At 40.2% G+C, this 19,794-nt stretch overlaps 1 protein-coding gene across 5 annotated transcripts in view; it reads right to left on the minus strand.

Moving 5' to 3' along the window:
• The window catches only part of LOC122793310 (protein RUFY3-like), a 1,534,975-nt gene that overhangs the window by 223,878 nt on the left and 1,291,303 nt on the right, over positions 1-19,794 (minus strand). For all 5 annotated transcript variants that reach the window (XM_044061194.1, XR_006363465.1, XR_006363464.1 and 2 more), the window contains one exon: positions 2,358-2,434. In XM_044061194.1, the coding sequence (XP_043917129.1) occupies positions 2,358-2,434 (77 nt within the window). The remainder of the gene's footprint in view (positions 1-2,357; positions 2,435-19,794) is intronic.

The following is a 19,794-nucleotide window of genomic DNA, read 5'->3' on the forward strand; positions in this document are numbered from 1 at the left end:
ATATTTGTGTTCCTAAATGTTTGTATTTCAAAATGTATCTATTTCTTATTGCTGTATGTTAATATTGTTAACTGTCTTTGGAGCTTTTCTCCCCAGGCCTCAAATGAAAATAGGCTTTCACCCAGTCGGACTATCCTGGTAAACAAATGTTATATAAATAAGTAAATTAAAGTACAATCTAAAGGCAGAGGGGTTTTATAGTACGTCAGGTTCATAGAGAACATTGCTGAATGTTTTCAGCTTTGACCAGTGGCAAGGTGTTAAACATAGGGTGACAATGTTAGTGAGAATCGGGTCTAATTTTTGAACCTGTGGTTGGAAAATAAGCCATATGATCTGGGGTGCTAACATTAATGAAGACCAAGAATCATGTATGTTTGAAGTGATGTACGTCTCCCCAGTTAATGGAGAGATAGTTGAAATCTCCCAAGCAAATAGTGTTAGGCTCAATAAGGAAGGATGTCAGTTTGTTTAGATATGCCTCATGGGAAGCAGATAACATGGATGGTGAGTACAGTAGTTGGGTAGGATTTGATATGGAGTTCTATTTACTGCAAAAAGGATGTGGAGAAATTGAAAGTCATTGCCTTTACTTAAGTCTGGAGGTGAGATGGTTTCTTAAGAATAATGTTAATACTGGCATTTTTCTTATTGCGTCTTACAGAATGCAATGCACTGAAGCCCTGCACTGTACCAAACCATGTTTTGTATTCAAAACAGCTGCTAATTTGAAAAAAATTTTGACCATAACAGTACAGGATTAGTCAATCCAGCGGGAGAAAAAGGCATCGCAAAATGTGGATCATGCAAATTATGTCTGTACATAATAAAAGACAAATAATTGGTCATTGATAATGAGCTAAACAGTAGAATTAAACATATCAGTGGTAATTGTAGAACATCTGGAATAGTATATATAGCAGTTTATACAGGCTGTCTTAGCTTCTGTATAGGCAAAACCGAATGTGCCTTTAATAAAAAAAAAAACTATGAGCATTTACTGTATATGATATGAGAAATAAAAATAAAGCACTGTACATTCTCTCACATCACATGCATGAGTTTATGTTAACTACAACTTTGTTATTTTGGAAGAAATTTCCCTTGAGCCTAAAGGTGGTGACTGGGAAACCAGAACAGAATTCAAAGAACTTATATGGCAACTGCTGCTGAATGCCATTACCCCACCAGGTTTAAACAACATGCTTTCCATACATTCAGTTTTAAAAGTGAAATCTGTACATTTGTAGTAATTGTGCAGCACTAATGTGATTAAATATTAAATATAATGTAGTTATTTAAATATTACTAATAACTATCAATTATTTTAACTAATATAAATCAAAGCACTTTTAACTTTCACCTTATTTTATAATTAACTGCTCAGGCATAGTTATGTTTATGTATTTGTTTTTTAATATATTCAATAGGATTGATTGTTTTGATATTTAATGTATTCTATAAAAATAATAGGAAGGTCTGCAATACTGTAAAAAATGGAAAGTAGAAATGGATTACATTTTATGTTATTTTTCACAATATATAACATACACTCTTTTTATTTAACTCATTAAATAAAAGTGTGATATGGCTTTAACAAAAGCTTTTTAAGGGAAATGAGATTTGTGAGGGGACAGATTCTGAAGAAGTTCTGGTACAGGAATGAAAGTTCTCAATCTCTCAAACTAACAATTTTTAGTGTTACAGAAGGTTTGGCCATGCTTTTTAACATCATGGATTACTAGGAGTCCTGTTTGGTTTCAATGACTCCCTTCAATGGCTTTGGTAGCGTGTTATTTAGTTCTTAGTATAAAACCATTCAGGATGGCAACCATTAGTGAATACCATTTAAAAGAAACGCTGACACCCACTGAAAGATAGAAAGAAAAATGATAGTCAGATAAGTAATATATAGGAAAACAGTACTACAAATATCTCTAGCTGTTCTCATTAAGAAATCATATAGCTAAGCAGTGCATCCTGAAAAGAAAAGGTAAAACTCCAATGAATGTTGAACTGGAGATTTAGGAATACTAATTCTGGTTCAAAATAAATGCATTGCCTCACTCAGCCTAAATTCACCCATGTTGTATTAAGTTAGTTATTAAATGATCAAGAATAAATGCCACTGTCTCATTCATATCTAAATTCTCCAGATACCATTTTGTAGCTAGTTATTTATGTAATGATCCATAAACAGAATGAACAATGCAGTCATATGAATTATGTTAACTTGGACATAATTGTGTAGTTGAAGAAGCATTTTTTTTCTATATTTCCTCTAATTTGTCTTCATTAGATTTACATAAGATGACAAGTGAGTTACAAGGAAACAGTTTTAGAAACTCAAACTTTACCTAGTAATGAAGCAACCCTCCTTCTTTGCTAAGGCTTTCCTTAGTTTGAAGTTTTCCTCTTCAATTTCTTGTAGCTCCTGTTATGAAATAATTATCATATTAGTGATTAGAAGAAATGTCGACACATACTACAGAAGTCCATTAATGTTTCATACCTGAAGACAACTGATCAGCCCACAGCTAATGCTGTAGGACCATAAAAGCAGTACTCAGGGTCTTATTTGACTGCAGGACCAACCCAGCACTCCTCTCACCTTTATGAATCTCTCAAACACTTACAGTTTGGATACTAGCAAACACACTGCAGTGATGATTTACATTTCTAACAACTGAGTTATCAGTCACACTGAATATTCTAACTACAGTTGTACAAACTACAAATGATTCAAGTCTCTAGAAAACTACAAAATGTACAAAATAAGAATGGCAGTAACACAATGAGAACAGTTCAGAATATACAGCTCTACTAGATCTTTCTTTTCTGCTCCTACATGATTACATTAGCTATTATTTCATTTTATGTCTGATGCTTGTACTGTACAACTTTAGCTTAGATAACCCTTCCCCATTTTGACCTTTACCATCAGGGGGTTATCACTATATTGGTCTTTGGAAATGTATTTGACTAGTCTAGGTAAGTCTTGTAGATGACAACATCCTAGCTAAATTAAGCAGAGTAGTTGATTCATTGCCCAAGCTCTACTTCTGTTTTAAACAGCCAGATTTGTTTTATTGGTGCATCTATGATAATGTCTTACTGAGATATTTACATGAAACTGAAATTGGGTTTCCTAAAAGGAGATGAACTTCAAATCATACCAAAATTATGCTGCATACTTTTGTTAGTGCATTGCATAGCTAGATATAGTGGGGAAGTGTATCGGTCCAAAATGAAACAGAATTTAACAGAGTAGGCTGGGACTTCCTGTTAGAGGAATTACAGCATTTCACTGTCCCATAATTCTTTACATTTGTAAAATCCTTCTATGCTACTTCAAATAGTCTCCAACAAAGTCATGTTTAAAGATTAAGCTGGCTTTCAGGCAAAAGGCAAGTGTCCTCTTCATCCCCCAACATTTTCTTGTTTCCATTATTGTCTAGAATTAGGAATATTGAGTCTATTGAATTCATACATGGAGGTGCAGCTACCTAGTCCTACTCTGACTTAACGATTTACTGAGGGTACTCTGTAATCTGATAAACCGATTTGAACAAGATTTAAATATGTTTACTAATATGTCCTAACCATAACAATAACTCTGACCCCAAACACCAGCCAACAACCTATCTTAAAAAAACTTTCAATAACATTGCACTATTTAGACAAGATGTATTTGAGTTTAGTGGTAGTATTTTGGTTAATAGATCAGAAGAGGAAACTCCTTGCTTTCCTTGTGATCTTTTGTGTTTTTGATGATTTTCAATAAGTTGATAGTTCCATATACTGACATCAATTAAATGTGTTTCAATGCTTTAGAATTTTTATTAATCATCAATGGAGAAAAAAAAAAAAATATATATATATATATATACATGCATACATTTTTTTACAGTTTAATTTGGTATTTGACCTAATCCATATACACTTTTCAGTTACAACCTGAGACACAGCAGTGACAATATTTAAGGCCAGCAATGAAAAAAAAAGCAATTAAAAGTATTTAAAGAAATATTGAAATGTAACTCAGGAAATAATTACAGAAGAAATGAGGAGGTAAGGAACAAGTAAAAATGAATATAAAAAAGTTCACATAGCTCCCACATCTTCCCCTCTCTCCCTGCTGTTGTGCACAACAGAGGTTTGTACCATCTACTGAGGATTCTTATTTGCTAGTTCAGTGTGTGACTTAGGGATGAAAGTACTTTGGCCATTTGTATATCTTCCTCCCGCCCTCATCCACATTGCTACATATCTCTGTTAATTTCCTATTTGTTTTGTAGTTTCAGTATATTTTCCCTATTTTACCCACATCCTTCTATATTAGTCCTCTATGGCTTGCTTCCCAATTTTACCAATTTCTTGGTAAGCTTTCAACCACTTCCTTTAGTACTTTGAGTCCCTCTTATATGCTCATAACTTTCTTCTTAACTCCTACCACTTTCCATCTTAGCCACCTACTTACATATGACTGCCACATGCATTCTCATGCCCCCCCCCCCCCCGTTCTTCTATCTTCCCTATTGTGTTTTTGTTAGGACTTGCTTTAGGGTTATGATCCTTGAACTCTATCTCTATTTCAGTCTCCCGCACCCCATTCCTCTCTTTCTCATATCTTACTTTCTAGGGGCTCTCCCCCTTCTAATTGTCTTACTACATACTTTATATGTTCCTTTGTTGTCTTTTACATGCCTCTTTTGGTGTATTTTGCCCCTCATCTGGGCTTTTCTTGTAGTTTTTGTTTCCTCATTTTCTCCTTTTCTGGAGAGTATTATACACCACTGTGCATCAGAAATGGCAGTGGGAGTGTGTGTGTGTGTGTGTGTGTGTGTGTGTGTGTGTGTGTGTGTGTGTGTGTGTGTGTGTGTGTGTGTGTGTGTGTGTTAGATGTTTCATGTTAGGGACAGTGTTAGTATGTGCATGCATGTTTAAAAATATCCATTTTTTCTGTGAATATACACAGTATTTAGGGGAAGTACACAAGTTAACAAGTAATGATTTACTGATGTTGCCAGAGACTACCCTGTCTCTATGGAACAGGCTCCCCATCCATGTGAAGCAGAGTTCCTCCTTAACCCAATTCAAGTGCAACTTGGACAATTGGATGGGAAACTGGAAATTCATCCCTGGTTTGGCACCTATGTCTCTAATGGACAGGGGTAACCTGTAAATGGTTCATCTCCCAGGCCCATACTTACACTTATCAAGGGTATCAGAACTTGTCAGAGATTAGGGATGCATGGCTAGGCTTAAAAAGGCCCTTGTGGCCATTAGCTCAGTAAACACCTATGAACCTATTTTTAAAAAAGGCATGAAATGCACCGCCAGGCCTCCGGAACCCCTAGTTGTGTAAGGGGATTTTGACACTTACATAGTAGGTGGTTCCCAACCCTTGGCTCTATACTGGTCCCACCTAGTCCAAAACCAGCCTTTCTCAGAAATTCACAAAGGTTACTACAGATTATGTGGGTCAGGTGACAGTGTGGTCATGATTTATTAAACTTTCATGACAATCACTCCTCAGAAATGTGCACAGAAGGTCACTGTAGCTTATGCTGGGGCAGTGTACTATCAGAGCAACAAGTTGGAGAACATTATTCTGACCATTATTTTTTCGCTTTCATCACACTTAAATAATAGATGTGTGTGCACTCTGCTAACGTTAGTAGGTGTGAGTAAGAAGGAAGCATTCTGTGTATATACATTTTTGACAACAAGTTCAAATATATTACTGTGTCCATTTGTTCTTTCACTTTCATCCCAGTCAAAAATCTGAGGTGTACCAGTTGTAATTATATTTAGAAAATGTTTTAATTGGTGATCCAGCTGGAAAGTGTTTGGTAGTTATTGAATTAGTATGGGCTATGTAAGGTCTTAATATAAGCATGTCATCTACATATAGTATGAGTGATGTGGTGTGAGATTGTTTGGTAGTTTGTTAATAAAACTGAGAGCAGGAGGGGCCAAGGATACAGTCTTGTGGAACACCCATGAGAAGGGCCAATAGAGTTACACATTTTGACTGTGAAAATATCATTAGACAAAAGTCATGAATCCTAATGGCTGATTAATACTTTATTCACATGGTCTGTAAGTATGGAGTGGACAACATGCTGCTATGAAAGTAATAGAAAACAGGTACCAGTAAGATTACCTTTATCAATGTTGAGTAATTTCTCATTGAATAGAACCCAAAATGCACTGATATGACCTGTCATTACCTTATAATGAATTATTGAGAGTTAGCAGGCTATGTAATGATGAAATGGGTCTAGAAGAGGAAATAATAAAAACATGAATTAACTTCAAGTAAAGGGGGTATGATGAAAATGTTATTTTAGATGCCCTTCATAAAATAATAGATACCAGCTTACTTCATAGTAGGCCTTTAGTAAATAAGATAAATAATAATAGAGAATTTAATACTGTGCAGGAGTGCAGACAAGTTTTATTTTGTTACTGTATATAATATTCTAAGTGAGAAAATTATTGACATCATTAGATATTATTTGCCCTATCTAATTAATATGGAAGGGGTAAAACATCTTTGTTGAACTGTAAATATCTCTTTTAAGAGAAGTAGAAATATTAATGACATGGTGGTACACAACGGATTTGTTTCACCTGATGAAACATTAAACCTACAGGTTGGTGAATGTGGCACCTTCCCTTGTGGAAGGTGTTCAGTTTGCCCCAACATTACCAAATGTTTGAAAAAATAAATGGTGTAAAATTCTGTTCCACTTCTGCTTTTCATGTATAGCTAAATCAATGGTATATGCTCTGTCTTGCCCATGTAATTTGTATTATATAGGGGAGACTAAAAGAATATTCAAGCTACGGTTGCAAGAACATATTAGAGACATAAAAAATAACAATGCTATGAGCCCTATAGCTTTAAATTTTTTTACTTGTCACAGTAGTGACTTTTCAGAGTTAAAAGCTTGTATTTTGGAACATATTTCAGAAACAGATGAAGTGTTAATGAAAAAGAAATTATTGTACAAAGAAACTTTATATGTTTTAAAATTTAATACACTATTTCCAGCAGGTCTAAATAGCCAATGTAACTGGAGAGTGTTTCTTTAAAATATATATAGGATTATTTTAATTGATGGTTGACTAATTAGATGATTGTTTAATTAATTGTGTTTAAGTGAAAATATGTGTGTGTGTGTGTGTATATATATATATATATATATATATATATATATATATATATATATATATATATATCTACATATAGATGCATAGTGTGGCATATTTTGTAACTCCAGGAAGGCTGTGCCGAGGCGCCAGAGTGTTATTCAGTGTGAATAAACTATTTAATATAAGATTGGTGCCATCTTTTTCACTGGCTTTGTAGTCTGGTGTGCACACCCTAATACTTTGTTGAAGCACCTTTTGATTTAACTACAACATTCAGACATGCCATCAATTAAAGACACTCTGATTAATCCCAAATAAAGTTCAGCTGTCCTAGTAGGATTTTCCTGATATTTACTCAGTTGCCTGCTACAGCAAAAGCCATGGTTCACAGAGAGCTCACAAAGCATCAAAGGGATCTCATTATTGAAAGGTATCAGTCAGAAGGGTACAAAAAAATTCCACAGCACTGGATATACCATGGAACACAGTGAAGACAGTCATTAAAAAGTGGAGAAAATATGGGACAACAGTGACATTGCAAAGAACTGGACATCCCTCCAAAATTGATTAAAAGACAAGATGAAAACTGGTCAGGGAGGCTGCCAAGAGACCTACAGCAACACTGAAGGAGCTGCAGGAATTTCTGGCAAGTACTGGTTGTGTACTACATGTGACAACAATCTCCCGTATTCTCCATATGTCTGGACTATGGGGTAGGGTTGCAAGATGGAAGCCTTTTCTTACACAAAAAACATCCATGCCCAGCTAAAATTTTCAAAGCAATACATCAAGTCTTCCAAAAGCATGTGAGAAAATGTGTTATGGTCTGATGAGACCAAGGATGAACTTTTTGGCCATAATTCCAAAAACAACACTTTGCATCACCAAAAGAACACCATCCCCACAGTGAAGCATGGTGGTGGCAGTATCATGCTTTGGGGTTGCTTTTCTTCAGCTGAAGCTAGGGCTTTAGTCAAGATGGACGGAATTATGAAAAGTTCCAAATACCAGTCACTTTTGGCCCAAAACCTTCACGCATCTGCCAGAGAGCCAAAGATGAAGTGGAATTTCCCCTTTCAACACAACAATGACCCCAAGCATATATCCAAATCAACAAAAGAATGGCTCCACCAGAAGAAAATTAAAGTTCTGGAATGTCCCAGCCAGAGCCCGACCAAAGTACAATAGAAAATCTGTGGGGTGACCAGAAGAGGTCTGTGTACAAGAGATGTCCTTGCAATCTGACAGATTTGGAGCACTTTTGCAAGGAAGAGCGGGCAAATATTGCCAAGTCAAGATATGCCATGCTGATAGACTCCTACCCAAGAAGACAGAATGCTATAATTAAATCAAAAGGTGCTTCAGCAAAGTATTAGTTTAAGTGTGTGCACACTTATGCAAGCAGTTTATTGTACGTTTTTTATTTTTTATATTTTTTTCCATAACAGATTTGTTTGTTTTTCAATTGAATTGTACAGGTTATAGGTCACATTAAAGATGGGAAAAGTTTTGAAATGATTTATTGTGGTCTCATTTTTTTTATATCACAAAAATATGGCATTTTAACAGGGGTGTGTACACCTTTTATATCCCTTGTACATAGACAGATATTTATAGATATATAGAGATATAAATAAATAGATGTCTTTCTCCTTACTCGTTTGCTGGTCTCCAGTTTACATCTGCTATCTTTTTACAGACTGTTTAAAGGGCCACTGTACCCAGAAACTGAAAAAAAACGAGTTTATTTTGTGTATATTACATTCTTTGCTATACTAATGTCTCTGTGACACTCCAAGTAGCCATTACTAACTTTTGTGTTCTAACCAAAATATCCTGATGGCATTAGATATACTGATGTGATTTTGTTTTCTAGTTGATCAACCTGTTTCCCATAATGCAGTCTGAGTCCATAGAAGAGGAGATTATCTTGCCATGTGTCAAATTTTATTTTACCTTTACTTAGAGGCAGAAATTGGGATCACTGCTAACTTTCAGAATATTTGGACAAAGTATTTGAAATTTAGTTTCATGACACACTCGTCGTGGTACTTTGTCATGTTTAAAACACATTTTTAAAAGCATTTTATACTGCTGCAACAAAATAGTTTGCAAATTTGACTTCTGTTTTAAATACAGGAATATCTTTGTTCCTCACGTCAGCCTGTTTTTGTCATTTTCATTAAGCTTCTTTACTGTGAAACTACAAGGTAAAATAGCTACGGAATTCCCAAAGGATCAGTAAGTTTATGGCAGCTGTAATGACAGTACACAATGGAAGAGATGTGTATTCCAACTTAATCAAAAAGTTCAAGACATCATCGTTGGTGGGAAAGAACAAGAAAAACAAATACTTTACTGCTGGGGTTTCACTTAGCCACAAATTCAGGTTTACAAATTCCTAAAGAAAATGTCATGAGATCTGACCCAACAGGATTTGCACTGAGACAACTGTATAGGATAAGAATGCCACAGATGGGAAGAAACAGATGCCATGCTTTTGTCTTATCTGACAATGTAGTAATCATTTTGTATAAAATAAAATACACTCTAGGAAAAAAGAAATGTGCATATGGTATAGCTGATTTCTGCTCTCGGTGCCTGTTTTTCAGAGCTTAAGCAGCTTTTAATTTTGTGAATTTTCCTCCTGCCCCTCCAGAAAAAAAATAATATCAACCTCAGGTGCTCAAAGACTCTGTGCATTTGTCCTTGAAAAAAAAAATCCCTGAAGGCTATGTTTACCGTGATGGCTATTGAGGAGTTTCATTGCTTTATACAGGTTACAGCACTGTGGGCTACGCAATGAAAAGTAGCAGAACAGCAGCATTTACTTACAGTCTTTGTGATCAGGTGCCTTCTTTCCTCTCTTGTGTTCATACTGGTACATATGTCCATTCTTACCACACCTGCTCTGTTTTCTACCTTTGCCTTCCTTCCCTTTGTGGAGATCATTTCCCCTCTTCTGTCTATTCTACTGAACTTCTTCTCTTTGCTTATTTTCCATTTGTTTCTGATCCACTTGGATCATTTTCTAAGCAGTGGTCATCTTGTAGGAGTCTATATGAGGTGAAAAAGAAAGACAGACCTTTAAGGCATTTGAAACTCAGGTTCTTAGTTTTTGTTGTGAGGAAACATTGGGTTTTTCAAGTTGAGTCATGTGTTTGAACGGATACCTGCCAAAGTGAGCGTTACATTATATTGGATAATGGACAAACTGTACATCTGTTATCCTATTGGAGAATGAGCATTCTCCAACACTGCCATCACCCTATTGGAGAAGGAACACTTTCTACTAAGGTATTAATGTACAGATATTGATCTGTAGAAAAACAAGTCCAATGCTTCCCGTTAGCATATTAAGCAGCTATAATGCAGGGAGTGAAAAAATGCAAACAGACATCACGTTTTCCTCTAGCTAAAAGGGGCTTAGCTGTTTAGAGTCTATAATGTAAAAAAAAAAAAAGTAATGTCTGTGTAAGAAAATTAAAGAAATGCTGTGTTAGACCTTTAACAGAAAGCACAAAGAAACTGGAGCACAAATGTGATATAACACCTTTTACTGGACCAACATAGGTTTTGCAGTTACTGAAGCGTCTGAGCTGGCATGAACCGTATAACTCCTGATAGCTGAGAAATCTCTAAAGACAACTGTTTTTTTGTGCAACTTACAGCTGGTCTTCCTGATAAATACTACTGATGGAATTCAGGATGTGCTGTGCCTATTTATTTGCAGTAGTATGAGTTTTCCATTGTATGGAAGGTTAGCTGAAGTCCGGATTTAATAATAGTGTTTGGTTTAATGGTGGAGGGCTGTGTTTGCTATGTGCAAAGTGTCATAGAGGGGCTTCTGTAGTTGGACAGTATATGTTAAGAGCTCTTATAGGTTCATAGGTTCATAGGTTCATAGGTTCACACTAGGCTATCTGCCCAAGGGCATTTATAAGCCTAGCCCAGAGTTTTGTGGCTTTCGCCACCCCTTTAGTTTGGAGGATACTATGCCCATTATTTTGCTGTGCCTCTGTCAAGCAGTGACACTGAGATAATCCCTGGGGTATATCTGTGATCTCCCATCCATTGGTCAAGATTTCTCTTGAACAAAGCCAGCGAGGTGCTCTGCCTCACATGTACCGGGATTTTGTTCCACAGCATAGGGAGTCTCTGGGTGATAAATCTGTCCCTCCAGCACGTTCTATTAATAACCGTGTCAAGGTTTAAGTCTCCCGCCCTTGTAGTTCTGAGGGATCTAGATTTTTTGAGGTGAAGCATGTTCATCAATTCTGGGTTGGACATGGCCTTGTATGTCAGGCACAGGTCACCTCTGAGCAGACGGTAAGCGACTGAATAGAGCTGAAGTTCCTTCAGTCGGGCAGCATAGGACGTATTTTTGAGACCCTTTATCCTTTTGGTGAGGAACTTTTGTGGCCTTTCCAGTTGCTGCAGGTGTCGTGTCAGATACATTCTGAATGGGGCATTGTACTCAATCATTGGTCTGATGAGTGATGAGTACAGGGGGACGATGACTTCCCTTGATCTAGATGTGAATCCCTTCATGATCAGGTGGGCAATGTAGAAGGTCTTCCTAACTACTTTGGCAACGTGAGTGTCAAATGAAAGGTTACTGTCAACCTGGGTACCCAGATCCCTGATAACCTCTTCTGTGCTTAGTGGGTTGCTGCCTATATGGTAGCTAGGGGTAACCTTGTTTTTCCCGAAGGGTATGACTATGCATTTTCTGGCGTTTAACTTTAGGCCATGGCTCTGGCACCAGTTTTCCATTTCTATAAGACCCTTCTGAAGGATATCTGTGTCAGATGTGTTCTCAACTATGGCGCCCAGTTTGCAGTCATCTGCAAATTTTGTCAGCCATAATCCTCCTGTGTTTGCTTGTACTTCTGAAAAGTAGATGCCGAACAGGAGAGGGCCCAGGACTGAGCCCTGTGGGACACCACTTGTGACAGGCTTTGAGTCTGACATGGCGCCAGCAACTCTGACCCTGTGGGTTCTGTCACTTAGCCAATTTGCAACCTATCTTGTGACGTATGGGTTTACATTTAAGCTGATGAGTTTTTCAATGATACCTGAGTGGGGTATTGTGTCGAAAGCCTTTGCCAGGTCGAGGTAGGCTGTGTGGACTGCCTTTCCCTCATCAATAGCCTTGGTGACTGTTTTGAAAAAGTCAACCAGGTTTAAAAGGCATGATCTGCCCTTGACAAAGCCAAACTGGGTCGGATCCAAAGTCTGCAAGTCTCCTATGTCTTTATTTATGAGTTCCATTATGATCCTCTCCATAGCTTTGCAGATCAAGCTTGTCAAGCTGATGGGACGGTAATTTCCCGGGTCGGTGGAGGCACCTCCTTTGTGAAGTGGGACCACAGTTGCCGTATGCCACTCCTTAGGCACGTATCTTGAGGTGAGGCTAAGATTAAACAGCTGCCCTAACTGCGGGTTTAATTCCTCATTGAGTTCGTGGAGCACACATCTGGGGACACCATCTGGTCCCATGGATGCTGTGTTTTTTGCCTTGGAAAGAGCAGTTCTCACCTGAGCGTTAGAGATGTTTGGGGGGCTATAATTTTCTGGTATAGATATCTCACCTTTTGGAAGGGAGGGGGGGAGAAGTTTGCACTGAAGCTGTCAGCCAGTATGTTGGCAATGTCTGTAGGTTCAGTCATTTTTACATCATTTTGAACTAATTCTGAGCATATCTGGGAGTTTCCTCCCAGGTTTCTAACATAGCTAAAGAAGGCCTTATGATTGTCCTTTGAGTCCTTAGCGACTTTTCTCTCAAAATTTGCCTTGGATGATTTTATGAGAGATCTTAGTTTTTTTACTTATAATGATCAAGGGTGTTTTCCCTTTTAAGGATTTTGCTCTATCTTGCAGTAGCTTCCTCCTTTTGTTGTAGAGCTTGTTTATGGCTGGGGTCCACCAAACTGGACGCTTGCCTTTGGTACAAAGAGTCTTTGTTTTGTTTGGGATTGCCTGATCCATGCAGTCCTGTAGGTGCTGGTAGAAGGCATTTGTAAGTGATTCAGCGGCTTGAGTAATGGTTTCCGCAGTCTCGGGGGCCTTAAAAGAGACCACACTAGCCTTTAGAAGTGTGAAGTCGGCTTTTGAGAAGTTCTTCACTGTGGTCTTTTTTATCTCAGGTAGGGGCGGGATGTGGACTTCCAGTGAGATTAGTTTATGGTCTGATCTCACCAGGATGAGGAGGAGGAGTTTGAGGTTGTTATGTTGTCTTATATATATATATAAGTCTTCCTTTAAAGGAAAAAAGTACAGTTGTGTACACTTACCATAAATGTAGATGCTCGAGTGTATTCACTTTTGCAGTCATCACATTTGGGTTATCTGCCTGCAGGGAGCCCTCAGCTGGCCTGAATACCAGAGTTTTCAGATTTCTGCATCGGATGCTGTTGCTTCTTCCATGACATCAGGTCGTCAGGGGTATAAAACATGCAGCCGACGCCATTACATCAGTTTTTCTTGCCCCAGATGTCAGGTGCCCCCCACAATAGGAAGCAATTATATGGTATGGTAAACCCCCATTGAAAAGCAAATACACAAGAAAAAATAAATATACCAACAAGAAGGAAAGTTAGAGCCAAGAGAAGTCAGGGGGCTGGAGGGAGGGTAACCAGGACTGCAACAGTGAATACACTCGAGCATCTACATTTATGGTAAGTGTACACAACTGTACTATGTTCTTCATGTTTCACTGTTGCAGTCCTCACATATGGGATGATTCCCAAAGCTAAGGAAGGAAGGAGGAAGTTAAAGAGCATTAGGGCCAGCTATTAAGCCCTGCAAGACTGCAGTGGCAAATCCAGCTCTGGATTTAGAAAACGGAGGCATGTGGTAATGCTTGGTGAAGGTATGTACAGAGCTCCAGGTAGCAGCTTCTAGGATGTTTCTGGCAGGGACTGCTCTGAGAAATGCCACAGATGTAGATGCAGCCCTGGTGGAATGGGATCTTATCCCCTGTGGGGTAGGTTTTCCATGGTGCTTGTAGCAGAAGTGAATGCAATGGGCTATCCATTTGGAAATGGTTTGCCTTGGAATGGCCTTCCCCTCTACCCCTGCAGCAAAGCCAACTAGCAGCTGTTCAGATTTTCTGAGAGGCTTAGTACTGTAAATATAGAATCTAATTGTCTGTGCACGTCCAAAGAGTGCAGTATTCATTCCCCTTAGTTTTGTGGATTAGGGAAAATAGTAGGTAAATGAATGGACTGATTTAGGGCCACAGTAGACACCACCTTGGGCATAAAGGAAGGATTGGTTCTGAGGGAAATCCTGTCTGCATGGAAGATAATGAAGGGCTCCACTGCCATGAGGGCCTGTAATTCAGACACTCTTCTTGCTGAATTGATGGCTAGAAGGAAGGCTGTTTTCCAAGAAAAGAAGTTCAACTCTGCTGTTGCAGCTGGCTCAAAGGGGGGAAGAGTGAGCTTTTCCAATACAAAGTTAAGGTCCCAGGCTGGAGTGGGGAGCTCTCCTGGGGGGGTCTTACATTTTTGGCCCCTCTAATGAATTGTTTTAGCAGGGGGTGAGAGAAGAGGGGTGGCTCAGTATTATAATGTGCTGAAATGGCAGAGGCATGAATTTTAATTGACGAGAAGGATAGGCCCTTGTGGAGCATTTCTGTTAAGTACTCTAGAATATGAGATGAACTGGGCATCGTTGTGCTCATCCCCTGATTCTGGCTCCAGGAACATTATCTTTTTCACTTTTCAGCATAGGATTTTCTAGTACTAGGCCTCCTTGCCTCCAGAATGACATCCAGCACCTGAGGGATGCTAGAGGAGAGCTCAAGGAAGGGGTCTGAGGCAGGTGCCATGGTTGTAGCAGTGTCATACTGCACAAGAGGGGGTACCAGTGCTGGGGTGGCCAGTCTGGTGCAATCAGTATTGTCCTTGTCTTGTCTTGTTTGATCTTTAGTAGAACCTTTGAGAGGAGAGACAGAGGGGGAAAGGCATAAACCGAGAGGCTTTCCCAGGTAAAGGACAAGGCATCCACTTTCCAAGCTTGACTGTGGGGAGTTCTTGTACAGAATTTGTTCAATTGGTAGTTCTGAGGGGAGGCAAACAGGTCTACCTCTGGAGTCTCCCATTTGTTCCTCAAGAGGTTGAATATTTTGTGTTCTAGTTTCCATTCATGTGGGTCCATGAAATTTCTGCTTAAGTCATCTGCCAGTGAATTTAGTTTGCCTGGCAGGAATTGTGCTTGTAGGTGTACTTTGTAGCTCAGGGCTGTGTTCCACAGAGCCATGGCTAGTCTGCAGAGAGGGTACGAGTGGGTTCCCCCCTGTTTATGTACCATATAACTGTGGTGTTGTCTGTCTTTACCAATATCTGTCCTGGAAGAATACAGTCTTTGAAGGCTGTCAGAGCATTCTGTACAGCTAACATTTCTTTTTGATTGATATGCAGGTGCATCTGTTTTGGGTTCCATTTGCCCTGAATGCACTGCCCTGCCATGTGAACCCAGAGTGAAAGGGAGCCCCTTGTTGTGGTAGCAGGCCTCTGCCCACCAAAGGAACTCTGTCTTCATACAAGGAATGATAGAAATCACTGTTTCCAGGTTCTGAGAATGTTGACACCATAGGCTTTTTAGATACCATTGGAGTTTCCTCATATGCAGTCTTGAATATGGAATTAGTAGAATGCAAGAAGCCATGAACCCCAGAGCTTGCAGTATTTTCCTTGCAGATAGCTGGGGTTTTGTGGCCAATAGTCTGAAGTAGGTTGTCAAATAAACTTGTTTCTCCGGAGTGAGGAATGCCATCTGGGAAGTTGTGTTCAAGCTTGTCCCAGGAATACAATCTATTGACAGGGTACTAGGTGAGATTTCTTTTCATTGATGGTGTACCCCAGTGAGGCTAGAAGTTTCTTTATGAAAGCCAGGTGTTGTAATAGCAAGTCCTGGCTTTCTGCCTGAATCAGACAATCATCCAAGTATGGGTAAATCTGAATATTTCTCCGCCTGCAATATGCAATGGCTGGAGCTAGACACTTTGTGAACACCCTGGGCACAGTAGATAAGCCAAAAGGAAGTGTAGAGAACTGAAAGTGCATGGAACCCGCCCTGAAATGTAGGTATTGTCTGCAGGATCCTCTTATTGGGATGTGCAGGTAAGCTTCTTTTAAGTCTAGGGTTGCCAGCCAGGCATCCTTGGCTAGCAAAGGAAGAAGCTGTTGAAGAGTTAGCATTTTGAATTCTGGAACCACCAGAAAGGTGTTGAGAATAGAGAGGTCCAGGATAGGATTCCAGGAGTTGTCTTTTCTGGGTACCAAAAAAGTCTTGAATAAAAACTTTGTCCCCTTTGTTCTGCTGGGACAGGTTGAATAGCCCTGATACTGAGAAGAGAGAGAACCTGCTGTTGGGCCTCCACCCATTGATTTGGGGGTAGGTCTGGCCAACCATTTCGGGTTGGTAGTGTGCGGAAGTGGAATCTGTATCCTTGGGAGACCATGTTCAAAACCCATTTGTCCTGGGTAATGAGGTCCCAGTTTTTTTCATGCAGGGCGAGCTTTCCTCCTAAGGGAGCAGGTAGTTGAGCAGGGCTTGGAAAGGTCAAGGTTAAGTCATTGTGCCATTTTTCCATAGGGGGGTGTCTTACTACTTCCAGCTTTGGAAGTGGGAGCCCCCCACTGCTTAAATATGTGCGTAGCCTGAGATTGAAGTCTTGGTGGTCTGCTGTGCTTGGATTTGGACTGAGAAGGCCTGGAAGGGGTTGGAAAGGACCAGTTCTTTGAAGGCCAATGCCTACTGAATCTGGGTGGCTGTACTTGTAGGAAATCTTTAACAGTTTGCATAGATTTAGCTTTTTCCTCCATCCTTTTGAGGTTCATAGGTTCATAGGTTCATAGGTTCATACTAGGCTATCTGCCCAAGGGCATTTATAAGCCTAGCCCATAGTTATGTGGCTTTCGCCACCCCTTTAGTTTGAATAAAAACTATGCCTATCATTTTTCTGTGCCACTGTCAAGCAGTGACACTGAAGTAATCCCTGGGGTATATCTGCGATCTCCCATCCATTGGTCAAGATTCCTCTTGAACAAGGCCAGCGAGGTGCTCTGCCTCACATGTACCGGGATTTTGTTCCACAGCATAGGGAGTCTCTGGGTGATGAATCTGTCCCTCCAGCACATTCTATTTATAACCGTGTCAAGGTTTAAGTCTCCGCCCTTGTGGTTCTGAGGGATCTAGATTTTTGAGGTGAAGCATATTCATCAAATCTGGGTTTGACATGGCCTTATATGTCAGGCACAGGTCACCTCTGAGCAAGCGGTATGAGACTGAATAGAGCTGGAGTTCTTTTAGTCGGGCAGCATAAGACATATTTTGAGACCCTTTATCCTTTTGGTGAGGAACTTTTGGGGCCTTTCAAGCTGCAGCAGGTGTCTGGTCAGATACATTCGAACGGGCATTGTACTCAATCATAGGTCTAATGAGTGATGAGTACACGGGGACGATGACCTCCCTTGACCTGGATGTCAATCCCTTCATGACCAGGTGGGCGATATAGAAGGTTTTCCTAACTACTTTAGCAACATCAGTGTCAAGCGAAGGCTACTGTCAACTTGGGTCCCCAGATCCCTGATGACTTTTCTGTGCTCAGTGGATTGCCACCTATATGGTAGCTAGGGGTAACCTTGTTTTTCCGAAGGGTATGACTATGCATTTTTGGCGTTTAACTTCAGGCCATGGCTCTGGCACCAGTTATCCGTTTCTGTGAGGCCCTTCTGGAGGATATCTGTGTCAGATGTGTTTTCGACTATGGCTCCAGTTTGCAGTCATCTGCAAACTTTGTCAGCCATAACCCTCCTGTGTTTGCTTGTACTTCAGAAAAGTAGATGCCGAACAAGAGTGGACCCAGGACTGAGCCCTGTGGGACACCACTTGTGACAGGCTTTGAGTCTGACATGGCTCCAGCAACTCTGACCCTGTGGGTTCTGTCACTTAGCCAGTTTGCAACCCATCTTGTGATGTATGGGTTTACATTCAAGCTGATGAGTTTTTCGATGATACCTGAGTGGGGTATTGTGTGAAGGCCTTTGCCAGGTCGAGGTAGGCTGTATGGACTGCCTTTCCTCATCAATGGCCTTGGTGACTGTCTCGAAAAAGTCAACCAAGTTTAAGAGGCAGGATCTGCCTTTGACAAAGCCAAACTGGGTTGGATCCAAAGTCTGCAAGTTCCCTATGTCTTTATTTATGAGTTACATTATGATCCTCTCCATGGCTTTGCAGATAAGGCTTGTCAAGCTAATGGGGTGGTAATTTCCAGGGTCTGTGGAGGCACCGCCCTTATGAAGTGGGACCACAGTCGCCGTGCGCCACTCCTTGGGTATGTATCCTGAGGTGAGGCTAAGATTAAACAGGACTTCTGCTTTGTTGCCAAAAAGGCGGTCTTGGTTTAAGGGAGCATCTAGTAATTTAGCTTTAAACATGATCTGGCAAGTTTTGTTCCTTAAGCCAAGCATGCCTTCTAAGTACAGACCCAGTGACAGCAGCCCTGCAAGATGCTTCTAAAGCGTCAAAACCACATTGCAAAATATGTTTACCAACTTGTTCCGCAGAATGCATTAAATCTTGCAATTCTTTGTGTTCAGCACAGTCAGGAATCAACATAATTTTCTGTTTAAGTAGTCCCATAATATGCTGCTGATGCTTTAACATATGAAACTGGCAATTTAAAGCCCTAATGGCCAAAGTAGCAGAAGTGTATACCGTCTTACCCCATCTGTCTAAGGCTCTAGAATGTCTATCAGAAGGGGTAGGATTTTTGGCAGCAGTAGCCTTAATGCCTTTTGGTCCTTGGGAAATGGCCTCTGGATCCGCAGAAGGATTCTTGAAGAGGAAGTTGTGAGAGTCAGGTACTCTGTAATACTTTCAAGTTTTCTGGGAGCTGGAGGTAAAGTGTCTGGGGCCAGGCCAGATTCCAAGAAAGCATCATCTACAATGTCCAGAACAGGAGGGATAGCTAAAGGCCTGTGTTGAGGCAGGAATAAGAATTCCCAAAGTCTCTTTTTGGACTCAGAGTAATCCTGGCTTTCCAGTTGACATGCTCCCTAAGTGTATGCAAGGCTTCACAGAAAGTAAAATCTTCTGGAGGGGAAGTAGAGGGAATGGAATCCTCTGCATCAGAATCCTCATAAGTAGATAAGGGCAAATCCTGGTAATCAGAAGGAGCAGAAAATTCAGACTCCTGATCAGAAGAATCAGAAAGAAAATCAATTCTAGGTCTCTAAGAGAGGGAAGGCTGGCTTCCCCTAATTAAGGTAATAAGGTCTTCAGCCATTCTAAGCATTTGTTTTTGAGGCATATGGGCCTGAGCCTGCAGTTTGGTCGTTGGTTTTCTAGATGTAGTGCGAGTTTTTGGCCTGAGTAATTCAGAACTTCTGGATGGCGTCGGTTTAATATGAATGTCTGCAGGCCTGAATACACCCTCAGAAGCCGGTGCCTGCACAGCGGCTTGGGACCCATCCAAGGTAGAGACTTCCGCAGGTTCCATAGTCGAAGAAGCATCTCGCAGCATACCGGACTCTGAATGGGTCTCAGTAGAGGCCTGCAAATCTGAAGTAGCAGGTATCAGGGGCTGCGAAAGCACCTCACTGAGTACCGGCAGTC

Source organism: Protopterus annectens, chromosome 2.part0, assembly GCF_019279795.1.
Source record: "Protopterus annectens isolate FY-2018-M chromosome 2.part0, PAN1.0, whole genome shotgun sequence".
Taxonomy (NCBI): Eukaryota; Metazoa; Chordata; order Ceratodontiformes; family Protopteridae; genus Protopterus; species Protopterus annectens.